General features: G+C 42.3%; 1 protein-coding gene across 1 annotated transcript in view; it reads left to right on the plus strand.

Moving 5' to 3' along the window:
- The first annotated feature begins 3,816 nt into the window (after positions 1–3,816).
- Positions 3,817–24,042, plus strand: part of CDYL2 (chromodomain Y like 2) — a 159,941-nt gene continuing 139,715 nt past the window's right edge. The window contains exon 1 of the mRNA XM_054711032.1: positions 3,817–4,074. Coding sequence (XP_054567007.1) covers positions 4,051–4,074 — 24 coding nt within the window. The 5' untranslated portion in view covers positions 3,817–4,050. The remainder of the gene's footprint in view (positions 4,075–24,042) is intronic.

The following is a 24,042-nucleotide window of genomic DNA, read 5'->3' on the forward strand; positions in this document are numbered from 1 at the left end:
CTTATTGTGCAGCAAAAAGGAAAAAAAATTGGAAATGAAAAGATAGGTTAAGCCAAGAACTCCATAGCATATAGCACTGATAATGCAAAAATTGGCTCAGGCAATCTGACTCTAGAGCCCATATATTCAACCACCACATTATACAGGAGGTCAAGATGATGTCTCAAGTAATACTAGAAGGAGAATATTGTCACATTCTAATGCCACCGTCAGGGCAGAGAATACCTTGGCTATTAAGCTAGCACCATTGCAAGGTTATGTTCTAGGCAGCCATTGCCTTTGCTTCTAGGTTTCCCATCTGCCCCAGGCTTGATCCAGCATAGAGTGGACGCTTATCTTACCAGTATCCCTTCACCCATTCCTTTGGGCTTCTGCTCATCCCCACTTGCAATGATGTAATTCTGGTAAAGCTGCCAGTCATTGTGCTTTTCCTGTCCTATAGGTGGGAGTATGACAAGTTAGATAATCATAGAGTACTATCAGTGATTGACTACAGTAATTGGTTCAAAACCAGTGCACAGGAGGTACATCAGCCAAGAAGAGCCCTTCTCTGGAAGTTAGAAATACTGTATGAGGTCTCTAAGCCAGATGATGTGAGATGCATGGAGGAAGCTGGTCTTCAACAGGAAAGATGTCAGCATGCAGAAAAAGGCAGAGAGTGAGAGAGAACTTGAATACAGCCAACCCTGAGAGCAATTCCATCCTTCCTCATCTCTGCGAGTCAATAAATTCTCTCTTTGTTTTAAATTAGTTTGAGTTGAGTTTCTATTGCTTGCCCTTGTATTATGAGTGTATGAAGAGTCTATTCTAGTTTGTGGAACGTTTGTAGGAACCTTCCATTCTCCATGAGCAACAGTGGTCCTATGTCACCAGAAGAACCTGGAGAACAGTCCAATGATTGGGCTGACCTTCCCACAGAGGGTGAAGACCCTTCCCTTCATCCTTCAGGAAGCATCTGGCTTTTTCTGGAAGCCAGTGATGGTCTGAGGGGAAGCAAAATAAAACAGTGTTATGATGGATGGGTAGCTCAGTCATTTCGTTGAAAACCTTAGTCATTTCTCTATCCTTTCTTTCCTTAGTTGCTCACCCCTTCCCCCAGTTCTTAGCATACACACAGACATCCTGTTAGTCACTGAGTCCTGTTGATTTGGATCAAACGCTTTATGGAAGTGGGTGGAGTAACTATAATGAAAGTTGGTGGCCAGCAGACTCTTCCTCTGGACATCTTGCCAATCCAGTTTTTCTTCTTCGTTTCTACGGCCACCACCGTGGACCATTGCAATTGGTCTCCTTGCCTCTAACCTCACCCTCTGTAGTCCATTTCTCATATTTCTTCTAGAATTTGTTTTCTAATGCACACTTTTGATGGCCACATGCTTTTGATAAAGTAAAAAGTCTTCAGTTTTCCACTGCTGACACACTAAAAATTTCTTAACTTGGTGTTTACAACTCTTCATGAACTGACCCGCATTTGCTATACACTGATCAGTGACATCCACAAATCAACTTTCCAATCTTCTCACACCCTCCCATGGCAGCGCGCTTACCATCTACCCTTATCTCTTCCCTCAAATTAAAACACTCCTTTTCTATGAGTCTTCAAGATCCATTTCAATCCATTATTCTATAAAATACTCCCTTAGCATGCCAATCCACAGTGAACACCCCTTTCTGTGAACTCTGTAAACAACTGTTGTCTAGACTAGAGTTTTACAAACTGTGCTCACATTTCTAGGGAGTATTTGGCCAGCACAAGTCAAGCCTTGGTGTTTTTGTAAAACTACTGATTATATATTCAAATTTGGCTGAGCATATTATTTCCAAACCCAGTTTCTTTCTTGTCTTCTACTTCCAAATGATATCCTCATGCTATGGTGGTGCATGTATTCCCAAGTACAAATTAAGGACCATTAACATTTGTTTTGCGACGTACAGATAGAGAACTGATTATTAATGTTATTATTTAAAACCATGACCATTGGGAAAATAGTGTGAGAAAGAGAACTGCTGTAATAATTTCCACAGTCTCTAAAACAAATACTTAGTTATTTATAGTTTTCCATACCTCACCTTTGTTCCCCCTCTCACCATTTTAAGATGGGATTTGAAACTAGAAATTGGTATACACTTTGTTGTGTTGGAATAGTTGGACCAACATTTATTGTGTATCGACTCTCTGGCAGGAATAGTGATAGATGCTTGTGATACAAAGATAAGCCCGTGCCAGAAGATGAAGAGTTTTCCAGATGGATTCCATGTACAAAGCCATGTTAGGCAGAGGGAACAGCATATACAAACTCCTGCATCCTAGAATGAGCCAGACATGAAAACTTTGTGGTCCAGATTCTGTGGAATTTTTAAATTGAAAAAATTGATGACCTTTAAGTTTGACATCCTCTGGATGGAATTAAGCCCATTCCCTTTGTCAGACATACCCCTTTGCCATCTTGCTCTTCACAAGGTCAGTTCAGGGACTAGATCCAGACGCAAATAATCTTTATTGAGATCTGCTGGTATAGTTCATTTCATCCGTACATAGATCCTCTAGTTTTCACACCATTTTAGGTGTTTACACTATCCCCAATTTAGACATGAGGGAATCAAGGTTCAGATGGATAAAATGACTTGTTCAAGGTGTCCCAAGTGGGAAATAATGGAGGGATGATGTGAGTGACATCCAACTCTGGAGAAACCAACCAGCGGGGCATTTGGGGGACTGGGATGAAGAGGGTCGTTCCTCCCATTTCAGAACACCTTGCCTTCTCAGGTTCTGAGTTAACTATATCTTTTGTAGAGAGAAGCCTTTAAATAGAAGGGTGACCGGATATCCATGATATTAGTAGAAAGAGGTGACTTTAGGAGTTTGGATTTTAGGAAGCTTCTCCAGTCCCTCCCTCTCTGGCGCTGGCACGTAATAGGAACTCCTTTTTGTTGAAGGATTGAATCCTCACGTGCTGTGGTTAGTCTCTCCTTTTGAATTCCAAGTCCCTTGTGGGCAGGGTCCCAACTGTGTCTTTCCAGGAACACTGTGCAGTTTGGGTAGACTTTGGAAACCATTTGTTGAATAATGGATGAGTGAATGAATTTTGAGGTGGTGGTGGGGGTGTTGAGGGAAGGCCAAGCCAGGCTCTCAAGAGTTTCTAGGGTTTATGGGACGCTGTCCTAGCTCTCCCTGGCGCCTCTGGATGAGCCATTTCTTCCCTCCTCCCCGTGGCCTCCACATCTTACAAACCAGCCTGGACGAAGGGTTATGCAGCCAAGGTCCGGCGGAGCCAGGTCTTCTAGGGCGGCGCCCACTCCCTTTCTGGGGTGGGGGAAGAGGTGAGGACCTGGGACTCGCTGAGCCCCCCTGGGGCCCCTGTCCTGCGACCTGTCACCACAGCCCTCTACCTGTCTCCCGGCCGCCCCTTCGCAGCCTGGGCCCAGGTTCGAAGGGCGAGCACCTGGCCCGTCACCCCCCGGGGGGCTCCACCGGCCGCCTCGAGAGCCGGCCCGGGGCGGCGGGGCGGGCCCAAGCGTTCCCCTACACCGGACCGGTCCCCCGGGGCGCGGCCCCGCAGTCGCCCCCGCCCCCCTCCCGCCCCGGGGGCCGGGCCGGGTTCCCGGGGGGCGGGGACTCGCCCAGTGGCAGCAGCGTCCGGGCCGGCGGCGGGCGCGGGGCGGCTTCCTGCAGGCGGCGCCGGGGCGAGCCGTTGCCCGCTGCAGCCACCGCCGCCGGGTCGCGGGGGCCGCGGCGCTCGGGCCGCGTCGGTGCCACCCGGGCGCGCTGCGCGGCCGTCGCTGCTGCCCGCGCTAGTGCCGCCGCCGCCGCCGCCGCCGCCGCCGCTGCCGGTTACGCCAGCTCCGCCGCCGCCCGCTCTGATTCTGCGCATAGGCAGCCCCCAAGCCTGTCATTCTGCAAAAACACAGTTTACTCAACACACCACACACACACACACTCGCACACACACGCGCGCACACACGCGCACCCTAGCCCCCCGCGCACACGCACGGAGGGCGCGAGCGAGGAGCCGACGCGCACACCCGGCGAGCCAAGTTCCGCAGCCTGGCATGGCTTCTGGGGACCTTTACGAGGTACGGGGACGCGGGGGCTCGGGCGGCCCCAGCCCGTGGGCGGCGGCGGGCGGCGGGCGGCGGGGACCGGGCCGGAGCCGGGGCCGGGCGCGAGCCGGAGTTGCCGAGCTCGCGGCAGCGGCGGCCGGAGGGCGGCGGGGGCCGGGCGCGCCTCCCTCCCGCCCGCCCTCCCGCGGCGCCCGCGCCCGCTCCCTCTTTCTCTTTCTCTCGCACACACACTCTTACTCCATCTACTTTGCGGCCTTGGAGGGGAAGGAGGAAGCCGGGCGGAGCCGGGGCGGGGGAGGTAGCGGTCCCGGGGAGGTGTTTCTCGCCCGACGAGCCGCCTCGAGTACAGAAAGTACAGGTAAAAGTCAGAGCCGGACGTGCCGGGAATGCGGGGGGCCGCATCGCGGCCAGAGCGGGTGCGGGGCGGGAGGTGCGTGGCCCGGGGTGGGCCGGGGGCGCGGAAGAGCGGGGGCGGCGGGGGGGGGGGGCGGGCGGTGGGAGCGGAGCCCAGCCCGGGCGAAGCGCGGTCCTGGTGGGGGAGGTGCGGAGGAGGCGGCAGGGTGGGGGGTTCGGGAGACGCCCCGTCAAACCGCTCTCCCGGGCCACCAGGCCGGCGCCCCCTCCCCCCACCTGCTGCCCCAGACAGGGCGAGGAGCCCTCCAGGCCGGGGCGTGGGGGGCGGGCCTTGCAGGTGTGGTGCTCACTGGGGGCGGAAGGGGGCGCTGCAGACGGCCCTCGGTGGAAGGAAGAGAACGTGGAAGGTGGGTGGTAACACGTTGCTAGAAGACATGGGATGTGAGCTGTGCTCCCAACACTCTGTCGTCTTCAGTGGATACCTGTCTCCAGGTACACGCAGGTCGTGGCCCGCATCTGATACTTCGAAAGCGTCTCAAAAGGGGTCAAGATATACATTAATCTGTCATCTTGGAAACAGTAAACAGCCATGGCCTATGGGAAGCTAGGTTTTAGCTAGCTCTGGACAGAACTGTTCATGCGTTTGGATTCCCCACGAGTGGACAAAATGAGAACAACTTCTACTCCTTGGGGAGAGCGCCCCCGAAGAGGTATTGGTCCCCAAGAGAAGGTTCAGGATGAGGAAGCTAAGAGACCAGCCATCTTCAGCCCGAAGGCCTGTTGGTCCTCCAAGAAACAAGCGTCATCAGTCAGCTTGGACCTTGACTCCATTAACACTCACCCTGGTTCTCGAGGCTTTTGGTAAAAGTTTTTGGTCAAATTCTGAAAAGGTAGAATTGGCCTCGTGGGTAAGAGACGGCAGGGGTGATTCACCCAGAAGAGAATGCAAGGGGTGATTCACCTGCGATGAGCTTTTTTCTCTGGCCCTCTGAACAGCTGAAGTTTTTTCAAGATGGTGGATTTGCTGGCTGGCATGAGAAGAATGGAGAACAAGAAAGTTAGCATCTTGGCTTCCTGTGCCACTAGGGTCTTTTAATGATTCTGGACTTGGTGAGGCCTAGTCATGGACCACTAGCAGGTGGGCTCAGGTGGGATGGATGGGTGATCTTAGCACTCACTGAGAGAATGATGCGAGCTGACCTCTGCTCTACTGCCTTCCTCACCCCTATGCTAATAAGGAAGACGAAGCTGGGTAGAAACTTGGTGGAAAACTCTGTCAGATTATGGCCAATGGGTCACCCAGGAAGCACTCTGGTCTGTGTTAAGATGGCAGAGCAATTTCTGAAATCAAAAGTTGAAGCACAGTAAAGTTGGGAGGTTTGATTGAGCTTTTTGAAGTATAACTAGCCCTATTTGTGCATTGGCCAAAAGTAGATATTGTTCAGGGGCAAAACTCATCTTGTTGGGAGTGTGGATTTTTCTACCCATTGTTATTGAGTCATCTTAGAGCTGCTGACCACGCCTGAGTAAAAAGTTAAATCATGAAGGCGTTAAGAGAACATATTAGGAACTGTCAGTACTTACCCATGTAAAGTTTGGAACTTATGAATCTTCAGGGGATAATTTCTTGTTTAATGTTCATCTGAAACTGCCCTCCTTAACACTGGTAATTATAGTTGCCAGATGAGTCTGTTAAAAGGGGAGTTTTCACACTGTCCTTGGAACTGTCTTAGCACCTCAAGAGTTCTTATTGAAATTCAATAAACAGGACAATAATAATAATTACTTCTGTAGGTAATTGTACTAGATGTAAAATAATTTTCATGTGACTGCTTTATTGCATGGACATTACTTAAAAAGCTAAAGTGAATTATGAGACTATAACCAATGTCAACATTTTTATAGCTTGTGTCTACAACACTTAACATATACTGAAGAATTTAAATTGTTGTCCAAATTGAGCTTTAAAAACAATTAAGAAGTGCTAATTGTACATTAACATATGTAGCTTTAACTGTAAATTTGTTGTGTGTGTAAAAAATAGGATGTTTACTTAAGGATAACACTTGGATTTAGTACTTTGATTGACCTTGAAAGAAAAAAGAGAAGGAAACTGATCTAATGCTCAATATTGGTATTACATTAAATATATATTTGAGTATTTATAAAATGGCTTCTTGTAACCTCTAACCAAGAAACCACATTTTGAATGGGCTGAGAACTATTACATTTGTAATTGATATATTTCACTTGTGTATCTACTGACATTATTCTTGACCCTTTCTGGTGAAGATGTGATTTGAGTTATAGAGATTCTTCATCTTCTCTTTGGTATTTCAGATAACTAAATTGTAAAGCGTACCCTGAGAACTTTATAGAGCATAATACCAACCTTGAACTCCAAATAGTAGATTTTAGGTCAGAAAATGAAAACTTTGATTATGTAATAGCACTCTTCAATCATAATGAAGAAATATGGACTCAAGCTCAGTTTTCAAAATTTTGGATCTTGGTAGATTGTTCTACTTTGTTTTTCCTATAGTAGAGTTATCATTTGTTGTATTATAGCCATCACTTACAGAAAAATGATCTTAAATATTGGTTGATTTTAGCATCAGGTTATCTGTCTGGATACAAAAGGAAATCTCTTATCCAGGTGCTCTGGTCTACATTCTGCTAAACATAAGGGTCATAAAGTGGTATTCTATGAACCAGGTCTAGGCTACCTATGTATGTTGCTTTATCTCAAAGGTTATAAATAAGAAAAATGGATTTAAGTAACTTTAGAGGGACCATGTGATCTCTAGTTTGTCCTTGTCCCACACTCCCTATTACCATGTGCCCATTCTCCTTCACTCTGACATTGCTTATCTGGCTTCGGGAAGCATTAGAGCTTGCAATACCAGGATTCTAGCCAATCATTTGTTAAGATGTTTGGGTATCAGGAACCCAGTTCTCTTGTCTTGTCCATCTCTGTGTCCCTAACTCCTTGCACATTCAGATACTTGTTGACCTAATCAGTGAACAGAAGACTGAATTAAGTATATATAAAGTACGTTGGGTGACCTTTGTTATCCTTGTGGTGTTACTCTTTGTTCTCTTTTCTTCCCTGGCTCATGGTCTCTTAGTGGTGTTAACACCATGTGTAGGGGTGGCTGTCAGTTCCTTCTGGAAGGAAGTGAGTGAATCCCTTTCCAGAGAACTACACTGTTATTCATTAGAAGGACTGAATGCATCTAAGCTTCAACCATGTGGCTTTTCATGTGGATTTTGGGCAGTATTTTACACCCCCTCCCTTGTGTTAGCTAGTATTGTGGAGGAGGTCTGCACTTGGCAAAAATGTTCAAAGGGAATGCTGTATTTCTATAGAGTAAGTCAGCCTAGACCTGGTTCATAGACTACCACTTTATGACCCTTATGTTTAGCAGAATGTAGACCAGAGCACCTGGATAAGAGATTTCCTTTTGTATCCAGACAGATACCTGATGCTAAAATCAATTTATAGAGATGGGCTTGACAGTGATAGTTCCTTGTGTATTTGTCAACATTCAGTTTATTTATACTTCCCAAAGTCTATTTTAAAAGGATGAAATGTACCATATGTCTTTTTTGGGAGTGATGCATGCGTTGATACTTATTTAATGTATACGTGCATGTGATTATGTGGGTGCGTATGTGTGTGTGTGTGTATAAAAATACTGCTTTAATTTCATTCCAAAAACACACGAAACAAATAACAATAATAATAGGATAATTTTAGTTTTGTTAAAAGAAATTTAGTTAAAAATCGACTTTGCTGCTGGGATGAGCATAGGGATTTCTGCTATAGTGATATGTATACACCTTGTGTTTAGAAAAATCATGCACTAAAAAATAGCAGGGCTTATTCGCAAAAATGGATTGAGGCAGACTGTTGAAATCTATTGAACTTTATAACTAGAATCAAACCCCAAAACAAATCTAATGAAAATACAGTTTGCTTGAGTCTCCACCTGGCTAGTGTTTGCCCTTAACAGGTCAGTCCATCCCTTACAGCCTTGTGCTTAGGCATTGTTACTATTGAAAATCATATGTATTGGAGACATACATTTAGATTCTAAAGATATGGATTATTCTGCATCTTTTGGATGGTGAGGAGAGGTATAGATGTGGTTGAATTCATAGCACCATCACAATTTATTTCACATTAATAGAACACCAAATATATGCCAAGCACTAGAGGGATGATGCTCTCAATGAGCCTATGGTTTGGTGGGAGATAGAGTCAAAGCAAGTTACACCCTGGCCAGTGTGGCTTAGTTGTCTGGGTGTGGTCCCATGCACTGAAAGGTTGTTGGTTTGATTTCCAGAAATGGACAATGGATTAGTTTGAAAGAAGACTAGAAGCAGGGTGACCAGTTAATATGCTGTTTCAGTAATTGAAACAAACAGTGTTGGTGGATTGAACTAAGGGAGTGGTAGTGGAGATGGAGACACCTGGATGGAATTGAAAGATTTAAAAAGAACACAATTTGTATATCAGTCAGTATTATGTTTGGATGCGTATAATAGAAAATATACAGTAACTTAAACAAGATTTTTTTCCAAATGTGAATTGAAATAAGCATGGAGTTCCAGCTTGGTATTATGCTCTATGAAGTTCTCAGGGTACCAGGCTCCCTCTGTCTCTTTCATCTTCAGCTGTGGCCTCCGTCCTCAAGGTCACTACTTGTTCCAGGATGGTCATGGAGCCCTAGCCATCTTTTTCATAAAGGGAAGGAAGAAGCAAGAAGGAGGGAAGGGAAAAAGTTGAGTCATCCTCTATAGACAGCTGTTTAGAAGTTCCATACAACCCTGCTTTCAGCTCATTGGCCGGAACCTAATTATGTGGTCATCTAGCTACAAAGGAGGCTAGAAAGTGTGATTTTCAGCTGCATTCTCCCCTCTCCCTTTCAAATAAAACCTTATTGACAGTATGTAGGGATTGGTTTCTATTTTAGTCCATTAGATGTCTGGTGTGACCAGTCATGGAGATAGAGAACCTAGGAAGACACATTGATTGAAGGCAGCGGAAAGAACAATGAATTCAGAGTGTTTGTGGGACATCCAGATACAGATGTCCATAGTGGCAGGTCATGTGAGTCTGAAGCTCAGACGCATTATTTAGCATGAAGATAGAGATTGGGAATCATTTATGTATAGATTATAATAAAAGCCAATGACAGTGTATAAACATGAGGAAGGTCCAATGATGGAGTACTGGAGAAAATGGACACTTAAAGAATGGAAGAAGAGAAAGATCAGATATACAAGGACTAGCAAGAGAGGAAGAGGAAAAACAAGAGGCTTTGTTGTTACGGAAGAGAGTGAAAAATTACATTTCAAGAAAGAAGATATGGTCAACAACCAGTGTCCTTTGGATTTCATAACCAGTAAGTCATTCGTCACCTGGGGGGAGCATCTGTTCCATACAGTGTATTGGCAGCTGGGGGAGGACTTGATTGCAGTGTGATGATGAGTGGGGGTGTGTGAGGAATGTGCATGTAAAGACTCCTTATTTGGGTGACACTTAAGAATCTTGGGTGTGATAGCGAGGAGTGAGTGAATGTGCTATCCAAGGATGGAGTGGGAGAATGGATCAGCCATCTCCATTCTCCTACTTCTACACATGCTCTGCTAGTTTGTATGACTTGGGTAATAAAAATGTTGTAGTGTATATAGAGTTTGGGTTATTGGACCCTACATGCTTAGAAGAAATAATTTTTCATAAACCTTACATATTCTTCTCTCGCTGACCTATGACAGTCTGGTGTGTTCAGTGGCTTTGCCTGGAGAAAAATAGTAGGACATGTATAATGTAGTCATACAGAACCTTGCTAAGTAAAATTTGTTCAAGAAAGAGATCTTGCAAGTTGAGAACAAGAAGATAAAATTCTTCCTTAAGGTTTTGCCACACTAGCGTTCTTGTGAGAGGAGAGGTAGACTGGGTGGAACACTACTGATAAATGAATGTGATGGTCAGTTTTATGTGTCAACTCGGTTAGCTCCAGTCCTCAGCTATTCATTCAAACACTAATCCAGGTGTTGTAAAGGTATTGTGTAGATATGATTAAAGTCCATAATCAGTTGACTTTACCAGGGGAGGTTGTCCTAGATTATCTTGGTGGACTTGATTCAAACAGTTGAAAGGTCTTAAGATTAGAACTGAGGCTTCCCTGAAGAAGAAATTCCATCTGTGGACACCAGCTTCAGCCTGGAAGAGTTCCATCTTGTCCTTCTTAATGGCCTGCCCTGTGTACTTCAGACTTGCCTAGCCAGCATCACAACCATGTAAGCCAATTCCTTGCAATAAATTAATACATATATTCTAGTGGTACTGCTTCTCTGGATGAATCCTGATCGAAACAGTGTTCCCATTCACACATCACCATTTGATAACATTGTGTGACCAGATAATTCTTTTTAAAAAAATATATATTTTTATTGATTTCAGAGAGGAAGGGAGAGGGAGAGAGAGATAGAAACATCAGTGATGAGAGAGAATCACTGATCGGCTGCCTCCTGCACGCCCCCTACTGGGGATCAAGACCTCAACCCAGGCATGTGCCCTTGACTGGAATCGAACCCAGGATCCTTCACTCCACAGGCCGACACTCTATCCATTGAGCCAAACCAGCTAGGGCCAGATAATTCTTTTAATCCTTTTGAACCTTGGTGGCCTCTGCTGTAAAATGAGATCTCTTCTGTTTTTGAAAACTCGCCTGATTGAGTCTGTTACTTCTTCAATAAACACCTTATTTGTTAGTAGCTGTCATCTTATTTGTATACATGTGTGAAGAGGGGTAAGCCTAGAGTTCTAAGAACCCTGCTCAGCCTTGGTATCAACTAGAGTTGTTCCAGTGGAGCCATGTTTGGGATGGCAGGCATAGGTAAGTGCTAGACCTCTAGGGTAGCCCTCTCCTGGTTCTGCCCTGAGTCAGCCTTTGGCTCTGGTGGTTGACCAAATGATGAAGAGTAGCTCCTCTTGTCCCAACCCAACCCTTATTGCCCCTTCTTTTAGTGCATCATCTCCTTCTTACATTGCCCAGTTAGCCTTAGACAGTGGATAGAAGCTGCAGCTTCCAAAGGTCACATCGCTCCAGTGAAAGCCCCACCAGTGGACCAGGACTAATAAAGTAACTGGTTCCTGAGAAGCCTTGGAGGGCCATTAGTTTGTCATTGTACACCCTGCTTTCTCTTACTATAAAGGATGCTGTTCCTAGTTATTCCCTCTTGACCCCATCTCTCTCAGAATCCCCAGCATTGACCCACCACTACATTGCTTTGTAAATGACTCAGAGGATTGTCAGCCTGGAAACTTTAAGGACACATCAGTGGGACTGGGGCTCTGGGCCACACGCCGCCACGCCAGGAATTCCCCTGCCAAAGATCACCACCATATTCTCAGATCCTCAATGAAGGAATTTTCCTCTTTGATTTTCATTTCTTTGTCTTCTAGTCCAGTGCTTTAAAAATTATGTCTCAATACTAACAAACCGTGAATTTTATACAAATGCTGGATTTTATTTTATTTAAAAATAGTCTTGTTCAATAATCCATCAACCAAATATTTATTGTTTGGCAACTATGTGCCTAGAACTATGGTAAGGGCTGAGGCTGCAGCCATGAATGTCTTTTAAACTGTTGTTCAGAATGTGATCATTAAAAGACCTAACACCCACATGTAGTTTCAGACCATATTTTTAACACATTGGCGCGTTCAGTGTGTTAAAATGACAGCCAGGTCAACTCTCTCTCTCTCTTTTTTTTTTTTTTGGTGAGCAGACCTCAGAATACAGCTTTTCACCCTTTTTTGATAAAAACTCTCAGCAAAGTGAGAATAAAGGGATCATACCTCAACATAATAAAAGCCTTCTATGACAAACCTCTACAGCCAACATCATACGCAATGGGCAAAAACTAAAACCATTTCCCCTAAGAACAGGAACAAGACAGGGATGCCCACTTTCACCACTCCTGTTTGACATAGTGTTGGAAGTGCTAGACATAGTGATTAGACAAGAAGAAGAAATAAAAGGTATCCAAATTGGAAAAGAAGAAGTAAAACTGTCGTTTTTCTCAGATGATGTGATATTGTACATTGAAAACCCTAAAGACTCCATCAATAAACTACTAGATTTAATAAATGAATTCAGCAATGTAGCAGGATAAATTAACACTCAGAAATCGATGGCATTTTTATACACTAATAATTAACTTACAGAAAGAGAAACTAAACAAACATTCCTATTTACCATTGCAACAAAAAATTAAGATACTTAGGAATAAACTTAACCAAGGAGGCAAAAGATCTGTACTCAGAAAACTATAGGACATTGAAAAAAGAGATAGAGGAAGTTATAAACAAGTGGAAGAATATACCGTGTTCATGGATTGGTAGACTTAACATCATTAAAATGTCCATACTACCCAAAGCAATCTATAGATTCAATGCAATCCCCATTAAAATACCAATAGCATATTTCACAGACCTAGAACAAACTGTCCAAAATTTTATACAGAATAATAAAAACCCCCAAATAGCCACAGCAATCCTGAGAAAGAAGAAAAAAGTTGTAGGGATCACAATACCAGATATCAAACTATATTCCAAAGCCACTGTTTTCAAAACTGCCTGGTACTGGCACAAGAACATACATATAGAACAATGGAACAGAATAGAGAACCCAGAAATAGATCCAAGCAATTATGCTCAATTAATATTTGACAAAGGAGGCAAGAGCATATAATGGAGTCAAGACAGTCTCTTCAATAAATGGTGTTGGGAAAATTGGACAGATACATGCAAAAAAAAAAAAGAAAAAAGAAACCAGACCAGCAACTTAACACCATACACAAAAATAAACTCAAAATGGATTAAGGACTTAAATGTAAGACAGGAAACTGTAAAAAATTTTAAAAAATACATAGGCAACAAAATATCAGACATAACTCATACCAATATCTTTACTGACACATCTCCTAGGTCCTAGGATAATGGAAACTAAGGAGAAAATAAACAAATGGGACTACATCAAAGTAAAAAGCTTCTGCACTGCAAAAGAAACCAACAAAACAAGAAAGCCCACTGTATGGGAGAACATATTTGCAAATGTTATCACTGATAAGGGTTTAATCTCCAAAATTTATAGGGAACTCCTACAACTCAACAAAAGGAAGATAAATAATCCAATAAAAAAGTGGGCAAAAGACCTAAATAGACACTTTTCGAAAGTGGGCATACAGAAAGCCAAGAGACATATGAAAAAAAATGCTCAAAGTCACTAATCATTTGAGAGATGCAAATCAAAATGATAATGAGATACCATCTCACACCTGTCAGAATGGCTACTATCAACAAATCAACAAATGACAAGTGCTGATGAGGATGTGGAGGAAAAGGAACTGCTGGTGGGGATGCAGACTGGTGCAGCCACTGTGGAAAACTATGGAGTTTCCTCAAAAAATTAAAAATTGAACTCCCATTTGACCTAGTCATCTCACTTTTAGGAATATATCCAAAGAAATCCAAAACACCAACCAGAAAGAATATATGCACCCCTATGTGTATAGCAGCACAATTTACAATAGCTAAGATTTGGAAACAGCTTAAGTGCCCATCAGAAGATGAGTGGATTAAAAAACTGTGGTACATCTACACAACGGAATACTATGCTGCTGTGAAAAAGAAAGAACTCTTACCATTTGCAGCAGCATGGATGGACCTGGTGAGCATTATGCTGAGCGAAATAAGTCAGTCAGAGAAAGACAAATATCAGATGATCTCACTAATTTGTGGAATATAATGAACAACATAAACTGATGAACAAAAATAAAGACATAGAAGCATCGAACCGACTGTTAAACCTCAGAGGGAAGGCAGGAGTGGGTGGGGAGGGCAGGTAAGAGACTAACCAAAGAACTTGTATGCATGCATATAAGCATAACCAATGGACACAGACAGTACGGGGGTGAGGGCATGTGCTGGGGGTGGGAGTGGGCAGGGAGAAGTCAATGGGGGAAAAAGAAGACATATGTAATAATTTCAACAAAATTTAAATTAAAAAAAATAATACAGCTTTTCCTGCAATGTCTGGACATATATTTGAACTTCTGGTATATACATTGTTTTAGCAATGTTGTAGTTCTGCAGTGGTCTTAAAAAATTCAGGCCTGTTCATAACTCCTCACACTAAATGTACAAGCAAACATGTTTTATAGCACAATGCATTTAATTGGTTGTTTCTAATTATAAATGACTCAAAGTTCAGGTTGAGGTAGTTGGTGAATGTTCTAGATGTGGTGTAATAGTGTGTGATAATGACTAAATGTCTAACACCTTGTATTCTTATATGCTATAAAAATGTAATGTTGGGCTTACTGAGAGTTCTAGGTCCTTCTGCCCTGACTTTTAAATTTGAGAGAAGGAATGTGAGCAGTTATTCTATGTTAGATGTTCAACCATGGAACAGACATTTCCTTCATCTCTTCTTTTAGACTTCAGGATCAGTTAGAATGCAGAATGCTCTGAGATTGCAAAACAGGATGATCAAACCAAACCAAACCTGCTGCCTCTTATAACCATGTTTCAGAGAAAATCAAGATCATTTTCTTATTTGAAAACTAACCAAATGCAGGTATACATTTCCCAGGCTGTTCTAGGAAGACAGCTATCATCCTCGGACCTCATTTAAAAATGGTGCTATTAATGAAAATAGTTTTTACTGAGCTCCTGAGTTAACTCAGTGATAAAAAAAGTGTCATAAGTTAAATTTACAAACGACATCTGCACTAAGAAATTACCACATGCTTCTGATTTTATGTTAGGTTTCCTAGAAACATTTTGATTGGGGAAAGGCTTGCATTGCTGAGCTCCAGCATTTTCTGCTAGTCTCTAAGCTTTGTAAGGGTAGGGACCATGTCTGCATTATTCATGATGGTATTCCCATCTCGTGGCACTTGGCTGGGCACATGGTAGCATTTTAACAAATACTTGTTGAGTGACTCATTGAAAATGATCAAGCCTATGCTTCCAGGACACCTTGGCCTTCTCTTGAGTGAACTTCCTTTAAGGCTTCCTGTTTCGTGTTACTCTCTCCCTTTTCTAAGAGGATTCCTTCAGATTGCCCTTGAACTTCAAGTTTCCATTTTGCCTTCTAGCAGATCTTGTATAGATTTATTAGGTAATAACAGTCCCATAAAATGAATGGAAACATTCAAGCCATTGTCCCTCATCACAGTTGATGACTAGATGGAGAGTAACCCATCTCTGTGAAGTCCTGCCTGTGACAGAGTCCCTTTCATGCCGACAGACACAGAGGCTGCTGCGAGGTTTACAGCTGCCTCTGCATTGGCAACTCTGCCTCTTTTCTTTAGCCTCAGTGGCTCAGCCCAGTTTGATGTACACCATTCATTTTACATTGGGTTGCCTGGAAATGGACTCTGAAATGGAGAATTGTATTTAGAGAATGCACTCTAGAGATACACCTGTAAGGAAGTGAGGAAAGTAGGATTGGACAGATGGTGAAACTGACCTGCAGTGAGGTTACTGCTGAGGTCTCATCTGATCCTATGGGCAGCTCTGAAGCTGGGATGGCCCTTCAGAAATGTCCCAGATCAAGGCAAGGGAACTGGGTCCTCCAATCCCTGCATCAGCCAGTCACTGCTGGGAGGCAGCCTATGGGAGAGGGTATGTTCTTGAGCAGGGATGGTTCCTGGGGTGGAGGACAGTTCCCTTTGAGGGACATATCTGTGAACCCAGAGCAGCAGAATGTTTCTAGAAGCTGAGGGGATGGGCACATCGACCCTGAAGGGGACCTTGGTGGAATATCACCATCAATTGTTGCCATTCACTCATTGGTGAGTCTCTCTGCTCTGGATCCTCCAGAATACACATATGTCACCTTGGTTATATTTTAGGTTATCAGTGCCTACTTTGAAGATACACACATTTATCATTTGACAGCCTCTTGGGTCATCTTGGGTCTTGAGTACTGACAGACAACCATGTGTTGGGTGATGGTGGTGGTTGTCCAGTGTTTTTAAAAATTATGTTTCAACAGATCTAGAACTATGGTAGGTACTCACAAGGATCTTTCTAACTCCCCCATTTTATCATGTCTCTCTTATGATTCTATTGTTTCTCCATATATCATGTTACACAAGACCACCTGTAGGGGCATATTTCAGAGGCTGTTGGGTCCCTGCCCCTTATTCTTTAAAATTTTTTCTTCCATTAATTTTTCAGTTACACTTGACATTCAATCAATATTAGTTTCAGGTGTATAGCATAGTGGTTAGACATTTATATAACTTACAAAGTGGTCACCTGGTAAGTCTTGCACCCACCTGACCAGCCCCTTATTATCGAGACATTTTCCCCAAATGTTTCTTCTGCTCATCAGTTGCCTTTGTGTCTTCATCTTCTGTTGCCTGTTCCTTACATTTTGGAGCTTCTTACGGTTTTGACCCAGGGCTCTTCTGTTCCCTCCTTGTGCTACAGTGACTGTATGGATGGTTTCCTAGACTCTGACACTTGTCTGGATTTTTCTCCTGGGCTCCAGAGCTCTCTATCCAACTCCACTTGGTCTCTCATAAAACTCAAAATATCCAAAGTTGTACCTAGGATCTTCCTATGTAAAATGTGCTTTTCCTTCTGGGTTCCTAGATCAGCCATCCACCTGTCCCGTAGCTAGAAGTATGGCCTCCTTTTTGACCCAGAAACAGTGTATGTTCTGTTGAATCAGCATCCTGCATATTTAATCATCTTTTTTCTTCATGTTCATTCTCACCACTTTAATTTAAGAGACAACTCCCATTGTTTCGGTCACTCCAGCACCTCTCAGGTGATATCTCTGCATGTAGTCCAATTTTTCTCCATAACAAGGATCTTGCTAAACCCGCCATTTTACCATGTCTCTCTCTCTTGATGAAATACCTTTAATTGATTTAGGTGCTTTGTGATTTGACCTCTTCTCACATCCTACTAAGTTCTCCACTTAGCATATAGTTTATCTGGGGATACCTGTCCCCCGTTCCTTGCGTGCCAGGTGCTCTACTTTAATCCCCTTCCAAATGACTGGAGCACTCTCCGTTATCAGCCCTGCCACATTTTTGCTTGATTAATTTCTATTTATCCTTTGAGTCTCAGCTTTAATGTTCTTGGCAAAAATTCCCTGACTCATCAAGGGTTTTCTTTGGGCTCCAGTGGAACCGTGTTCTTCTCTCATTATAGCATTCAGATATGTTGTAATATATTATCTTATTTTCTAAATCTCCCACCAGATTGTAAGTTTTCTGAGGGCAGTAAATCTCTGTGTCTTGTTCCATCTTTAGCTTAGCATAGTGCAAGACTAAAAAAACAGTTTGTTGAATGAAAGAATTAACATAGTCAGGTTTGAAATTGTCTTCAATATCACTACAAATTGTTCTGTATGAAACTTGAAGGCATTTTCAACATTTCAGTTTTCCTACGGGCTTATAACTCTTTGAGTCTACTTTCTATGTTTTTATTGATGAATTAATCAGTGGAATTGATTTCTTATAAGCAAAACTCACTGACAGCATCCAGCTTTGTACTATCAATAAAGCTAATGCAGTCTTGTATTCAGAGGGTTGCTGAAACTTGGAGTTGGATGGGAGTTTTGAAGTCATCTTTTTAGTCTTCACTAACATCTCCAGCAAGTGATTAAAAGTGTTCGTCTCGCCCTGGCCTATGTGGCTTAGTTGGTTGAGTGACGTCCTGTGTACCTCTAGGTTGCTGGTTCAATTCCTGGTCAGAACATATGCCCAGGTTATTGGCTCGTTTCCTCTCTTTCTCTCTCTCTCTCTCAAATAAAAAAAACACCCCATGTATTTTTAAAAAAAGTGTTGGCCTCTTCTCCACACCAAAAAGCAAACAATCCTGAATAGATACTTCTCCAAAGATGACATACAGATGGCCCATAGATAGATAAAAAGTTGCTCAATGTCACTAATCATTAGAGAAATGCAAATTAAAACCACAATAAAATATCACCTCACACCTGTCAGAATGGCTATCATCAATAAATCGACAAACAACAAGTGTTGGTGAGGAAGTGAAGAAAAGGGAACCCTTATGCCCTGTTGGTGGGAATGCATATTGGTGCAGCTACTGTGGAAAGCAGTATGGAGTTAACTCAAAAAATTAAAAATGGAACTGCTTTATGACCCAGCAATTCCACTTCTTGGAATATATCCAAAGAAACCTGAAACACCATTTCAAGAGTATATGTACCCCTATGTTCATTGCAATGTTATTTACAATAGCCAAAATTTGGAAGCACCCCAAGTGCCCATCAATAGATGAGTGGGTAAAAAAGCTGTGGTACATTTACACAATGGAATACTATGCAGCTGTAAAAAAGAAAGATTTCTTACCCTTTACGAGAGCATGGATGGAGCAGGAGAGCATGATGTTACATGAAATAAACCAGTCAGAGAAAGACAAGTGCCATGTGATCTCACTTATATGTGGAATCCAATGAACAAATTGAACTAATAAGCAAAATAGTGACAGATTCATGGGTAGAGAGCAAGCTGACAGCTGTTGTTGGTTGGGGGGTGGGACTGGAGGGATTGAGAAAAATAGAAAAAATTCATGGGCAGGGACAACAGTGTGGTGACTGCTGTGGGAGTGGATCGGGGAGGCGAGGAGGATATAGGGGGGACAAATGGTGATGGACAGAGACTTGACTTGGGGTGGTGAACACACAGTACAGTGTATAGATGATGTGGAATTGTGCACATGAAACCTGTATATTTTTGTTAACCAGTGTCACCCCAATACATTCAATAACAAGGAAAAAATAAAGATAAAGTGTTGGCATCTTTTTAAAAAAATATTTTTATTGACTTTAAAGAGAGAGGGAGAGAGAGGGAGAGAGAGATAGAAGTATTGATTGGAGAGAAACATTGATTGACTGCCTCCTGCATGCCGCCTCTTGGGGATTGAGCCTGCAATCCGGGCATGTGCCCTGACCTGGAATCAAACCAGTGACTTCTTGGTGCATGGGATGATTCTCAGTTAACTGAGGCACACCAACTAGGACAAGTGTTGGCCTCTTTTACTCCATTAGAGGATACAAATGCTGGCTATTTGCCTTTACTAAAATCACTCATGAGACAGAGACAGTATCTTCCTGGGCTATTCTGTAGAGTCGCCTTGAAAATCTTGACGTCATTATTGCTTCCTTATGCAAGACTTAGTAAAGGAGGCCAGGGAAGCTCAGCACAGCCTTGAATCTTGTTTAATTCTCTTGTTGACGGACAGCGGGGTCAGGACCTGCCTCGACTGACTGACATCACAGGCCTTGACATTATGGGGGTCACTCCATGTCTTAACTTTTCTTGGAAATCCAAACGCATCTACGAACTGTTGGATGTCAGATCAAGTTAATGGAAATCCAAAGCACCTGCTGCCGTAAAAAATGAAGGGGTAAAACTTTTTGTGTCTTGATATTTACATTCTAGATTTGCTTGTCTGTGTTGCCACCTAAAACCACATTCACGTTGAAGAATATGGTACACATGGAGCCCCGTGAAACAACTTTGTTAAGGGTGTTGTCTTTAATAGAATGAGGAAGGGAACGACACAGTGGCTGCCTTTGGGATGCAAGGACTTTCTTCCAACTATAGACCTAATTTTATCTCTGAATTGATCTATGGTTTGGTACTATGTAGAAATTCATGGATTGTTTTCTTACCTTGGTTATCAAGCATGGCAAAGATGGCAAAGTGTTTGATATGTTGAGGCACTTCTGTGTTGTATTATTTGCCCAGTCTTGCGTGGCCACGTCTCCAGTATTGACTTTTGAGGGAAGCTGATGCAAATCCCATTAGTTTTTGACTTAATGAATTGGTATGCCTTTTGAAGAAATCTACTCTCTGATTCTGGTTGTTGAATAAAGAGGTTATTGAAGTGCAACTTGCTATGATTCTTGTATAACATAATCTTAACAATAATAGGAAAAACAGTAATAATAGCATTTAATGAGTGTTTATTGGGTGCCAGACATTGTATAAATTCTTCACGTACACGATCTCATTTAGTTCTTCCTGCAAGAGGGGTACTAGTAGCATCCCCATTTTATGATTTAGAAGCTGTTGGTCGAGCCAAGATTTAAACTGTGGCACCACTACTCATCTTTCCCTTCTAACTTTCCTCCTTTTGTTGGTAGGTGGTACTTCTACCTTCACACTCTCTTGCCTCTGTGCTTTACACTGAATCTCAGGTATAGGTCAGTGAGGGTTGCACTAAGAAGAAAAGGAACAAGGAAATCTTGCTTCTCTATGCTTATAGCATGAACACACAGTTGTGTATGTTGTATCATTCATTCAAGAGAGGGATTGCATAGGCCAGTCTATGTGTTGGTATGTGAAGGAGTGCCTGTGAAATGAGTTTTTGGAATGGGAAAGCCCCCCCTTTGAGCTGTCTGAGTAGATATTTGTCAACCATGCTTTAACCCATATTGTTTTAGTAATTACCAAGAGGTGCTTGTGGAGGAACCAGTTTCAGGGGTCTTGGTGTTGGTTGACCTTTTTTTTTTAAAAAAATATGTTTTTATTGATTTTAGAGAGAGAGGAAGGGAGAGAGAGAGCGAGAGAGCGAGCGAGCGAGAGAGAGAGAGAGAGAGAGAGAAACATTGATGTTAGAGATATATATCGATTGGTTGCCTCCCGCATGCGCTGGGGCTGGGGATCAAACCTGTGACCCTTTGGTCCAAGGGCCTGTGCTCTAACCACTTCACAACACCGGTCAGGTCTGTGTTGGTTTACCTTCACTCAGACTTTAGTATTGAGGAGAACACTGGCTTTGAAGGCAGTTAGTAACCCTTCTTAGTCTCATTGTTTCAGTATATTTCTGAGCCTCGATGCATTTTTCCATGTGCTTCCCCCGCCCCACACACACATCCCCTCCTTCTGGTTGGCATGGTGTTTGTATCCTTTGTGGTTGGAAATGGCAGTATAGTGTGTTTGAAAAAATGTCTTTACACCAGATACTGTACTTACAGTTTGGTGCCTGGTGGACAATAGTGCCTGATATGGAGTTGTGCTCAAAACAACTTGGCTTCCTATTGGTGAAGCAAATAATCTCAGATTCTGTCGAATGGGTCTGCTCACTTGGCTTTAAAAAAGAATTGGCAGAGCATACACATTATTGATATTTACTAAAATTAGGATAAAATGCACAAAGGAGTAGAGACATTTACACCAATACATAAAGAAATACAAGGAACCAGAAAGAGCTATACTAGTATAATACTATTTTTTCACCATCTGCATGATAAGCTGTAAAGTACTGGTGGTAATTTATCAGTGCATTTTTCTGTACAAAACTAAGTTTGAATAGAGAGGAAAACAGAAATATAAGATAATTCATATACATACATAAACAGACATGATTTATTTCTGTCCTAGGTGTTTTACATGGAGTTGTCCAGATGGCCTGACATTTATATTGATTTTAGCAAAGAGTCTTAGTGGTTGGAATATCTTAGATGTCATCTAGTTTTAATTCTTCACCCAGCACATACATCCTTCACATATGATCACCTACCCTCCTGGGAAACTTTCCAAGAAAATAGGGTTCTCTGTCTTGAAGGACAGAATCTTTTATTTTGGCATAGGGTGTTCGCTGTTGGAAAATGCTTTGTGAACCAAAGTCTGCCTTCTTGAGCAATTTCTACCTGTTGGTAAGGGTGATAAATTCAGTCACCAAAAACTGTCAGTTTCATTTCCTAGGTAGCGCCATTTCCCCTGCTGCCATCCAAGTCCATGCTACTCCTTTCTCCCTCTGGAAGAAACAATAGCCTCCTTAACTGGACTCCCCAACATTTCCTCTTTGCCACCCTCTGTTCTCACACCATATCTAAAGTGATTGATTAAAAAGGTAATTCTGAACATGTCACTCTCTTTCCAAAGTCTTCATTGGCCTTCCATCACTCTTGGGCAAATGTCCCAAATACTTAACAAGATGTAACACCTGCCTGCCTTTCCAGGCTCAGCTAACACCAGGCTCCCTTTGCTTCCCAGTGTACCACGCTCATTGCCTCCTCTCAGGCCATTCAAACCTCCTTTGCCTCAGGACATTTCCTCATGCTGTTTCTCCTGTCTGAAGGCCCCTGACTCTGCCTGGTCTGCTCGTCCCTCACTTTTCAGCTCTGAAGTTGATTCATTGAGGGTGCCTTCCCTGACCCCAGATCAGGGTAGACCTCCCTGTTATGTATTCTCTGAGAACCCTGTGCTTATCCTTCACAACATTGGTGCTGGTAATCAGTCCATTATTTTTGTACTTATTTAAGGACTGTCTTCTTGAAGGCAGGGTCACCTCTGCTTCAGTGATTTATCTACAGCACCTAGAGCCTAACAGGTGCTTGTGGAAGTTTTTCAAGTATTCCAGAAAGTTCTGGGCTATTAGAAACTAGGACTCTTTTCTCCTCCGGAGTAAGTATCCCTATCTTTTTTTCCTTCCTGCTTTTATCAGCTATGTTTCCTAGTCCTTCCACCCTCCTGGTTGTTCTTTCATGGATATTTCTCATCTGTTTAATGCCCTACTTTAAATGTATTACCTAGAATAGTTCTTGCTTTATCAGCAAAGTTCACTTCTTGTAAATTGGACTTTTAAAAAATTAATTTAATCTCAGGAAAAACCAGAACCTGAATTTCAGAATAAATATTTAAAAAATAACATGAATGAAAACAATAGTTTTGGAACTTCTGTGCGATTGGTAAATTGGTGGTTTGAGGAACATTTATAACAAACACATTGGAATAAAAACAAAAAGGAATAAACTAATTGTTCATCTCAAAAAGTTACAAAAAGAATAACAAATGAAAGGAAGGAATAAATATAAATAAAAGCAAAAAAGGTTAATAAAGTATAAAAGATAAAAATAGTAGAATAAGTGTACTAAAAGTTGTATTAGCTTTTTATGACAAAGTTTTACATACATATGTATACTGTTTTTTTATAGTGGTAAAATATAACATAAAATTTGCCATGTTAAACATTTTTAAGTGTACCGTTCATTGGCATTTAATATTTTTACAATGTTGTGCAACCGTCACCACTATCTTATTTCAAAACACTTTTTTATCACACCAGGAGGAAACCTCATGCCCATTAAGTATTCATTCCCCATTTCTCCCTCTCATGGCAACCACTACTCTACTCTCTGTCTTTATGGATTTACCTATTTTGGATATTTCATATAAATAGGATCATGCAATATATGGCCTTTTGTATCTGGATTTGTTTGACTTACCATAGTGTTTTTAAGGTTTATGCGTGTTGTGGCATGCCATCAGAATTTCCTTTTTATGACTGAATAATATACCCTAGTATATATGTACACCACATTTTGTTTATCTGTTCATCTGTTGATGGGCACTTGGGTTTGTTTTTTACTTTTTGGCTGTTGTAAACAATGCTGCTATGAACTTGGCTTGCAAGTATCTGTTTGAGTACCCATTTTCTATTCTTTTGGATATACGTATACCCAAAGAGTGGAATTGCTGGGTTATATTGTAATTCTATCTTTAACTTTTTGAAAAAAACTGGCTGTTAACCACATCTGCACCATCTTA

The sequence above is a fragment of the Eptesicus fuscus genome, chromosome 21 (genome assembly GCF_027574615.1).
Source record: "Eptesicus fuscus isolate TK198812 chromosome 21, DD_ASM_mEF_20220401, whole genome shotgun sequence".
NCBI classification, from domain to species: domain Eukaryota; kingdom Metazoa; phylum Chordata; class Mammalia; order Chiroptera; family Vespertilionidae; genus Eptesicus; species Eptesicus fuscus.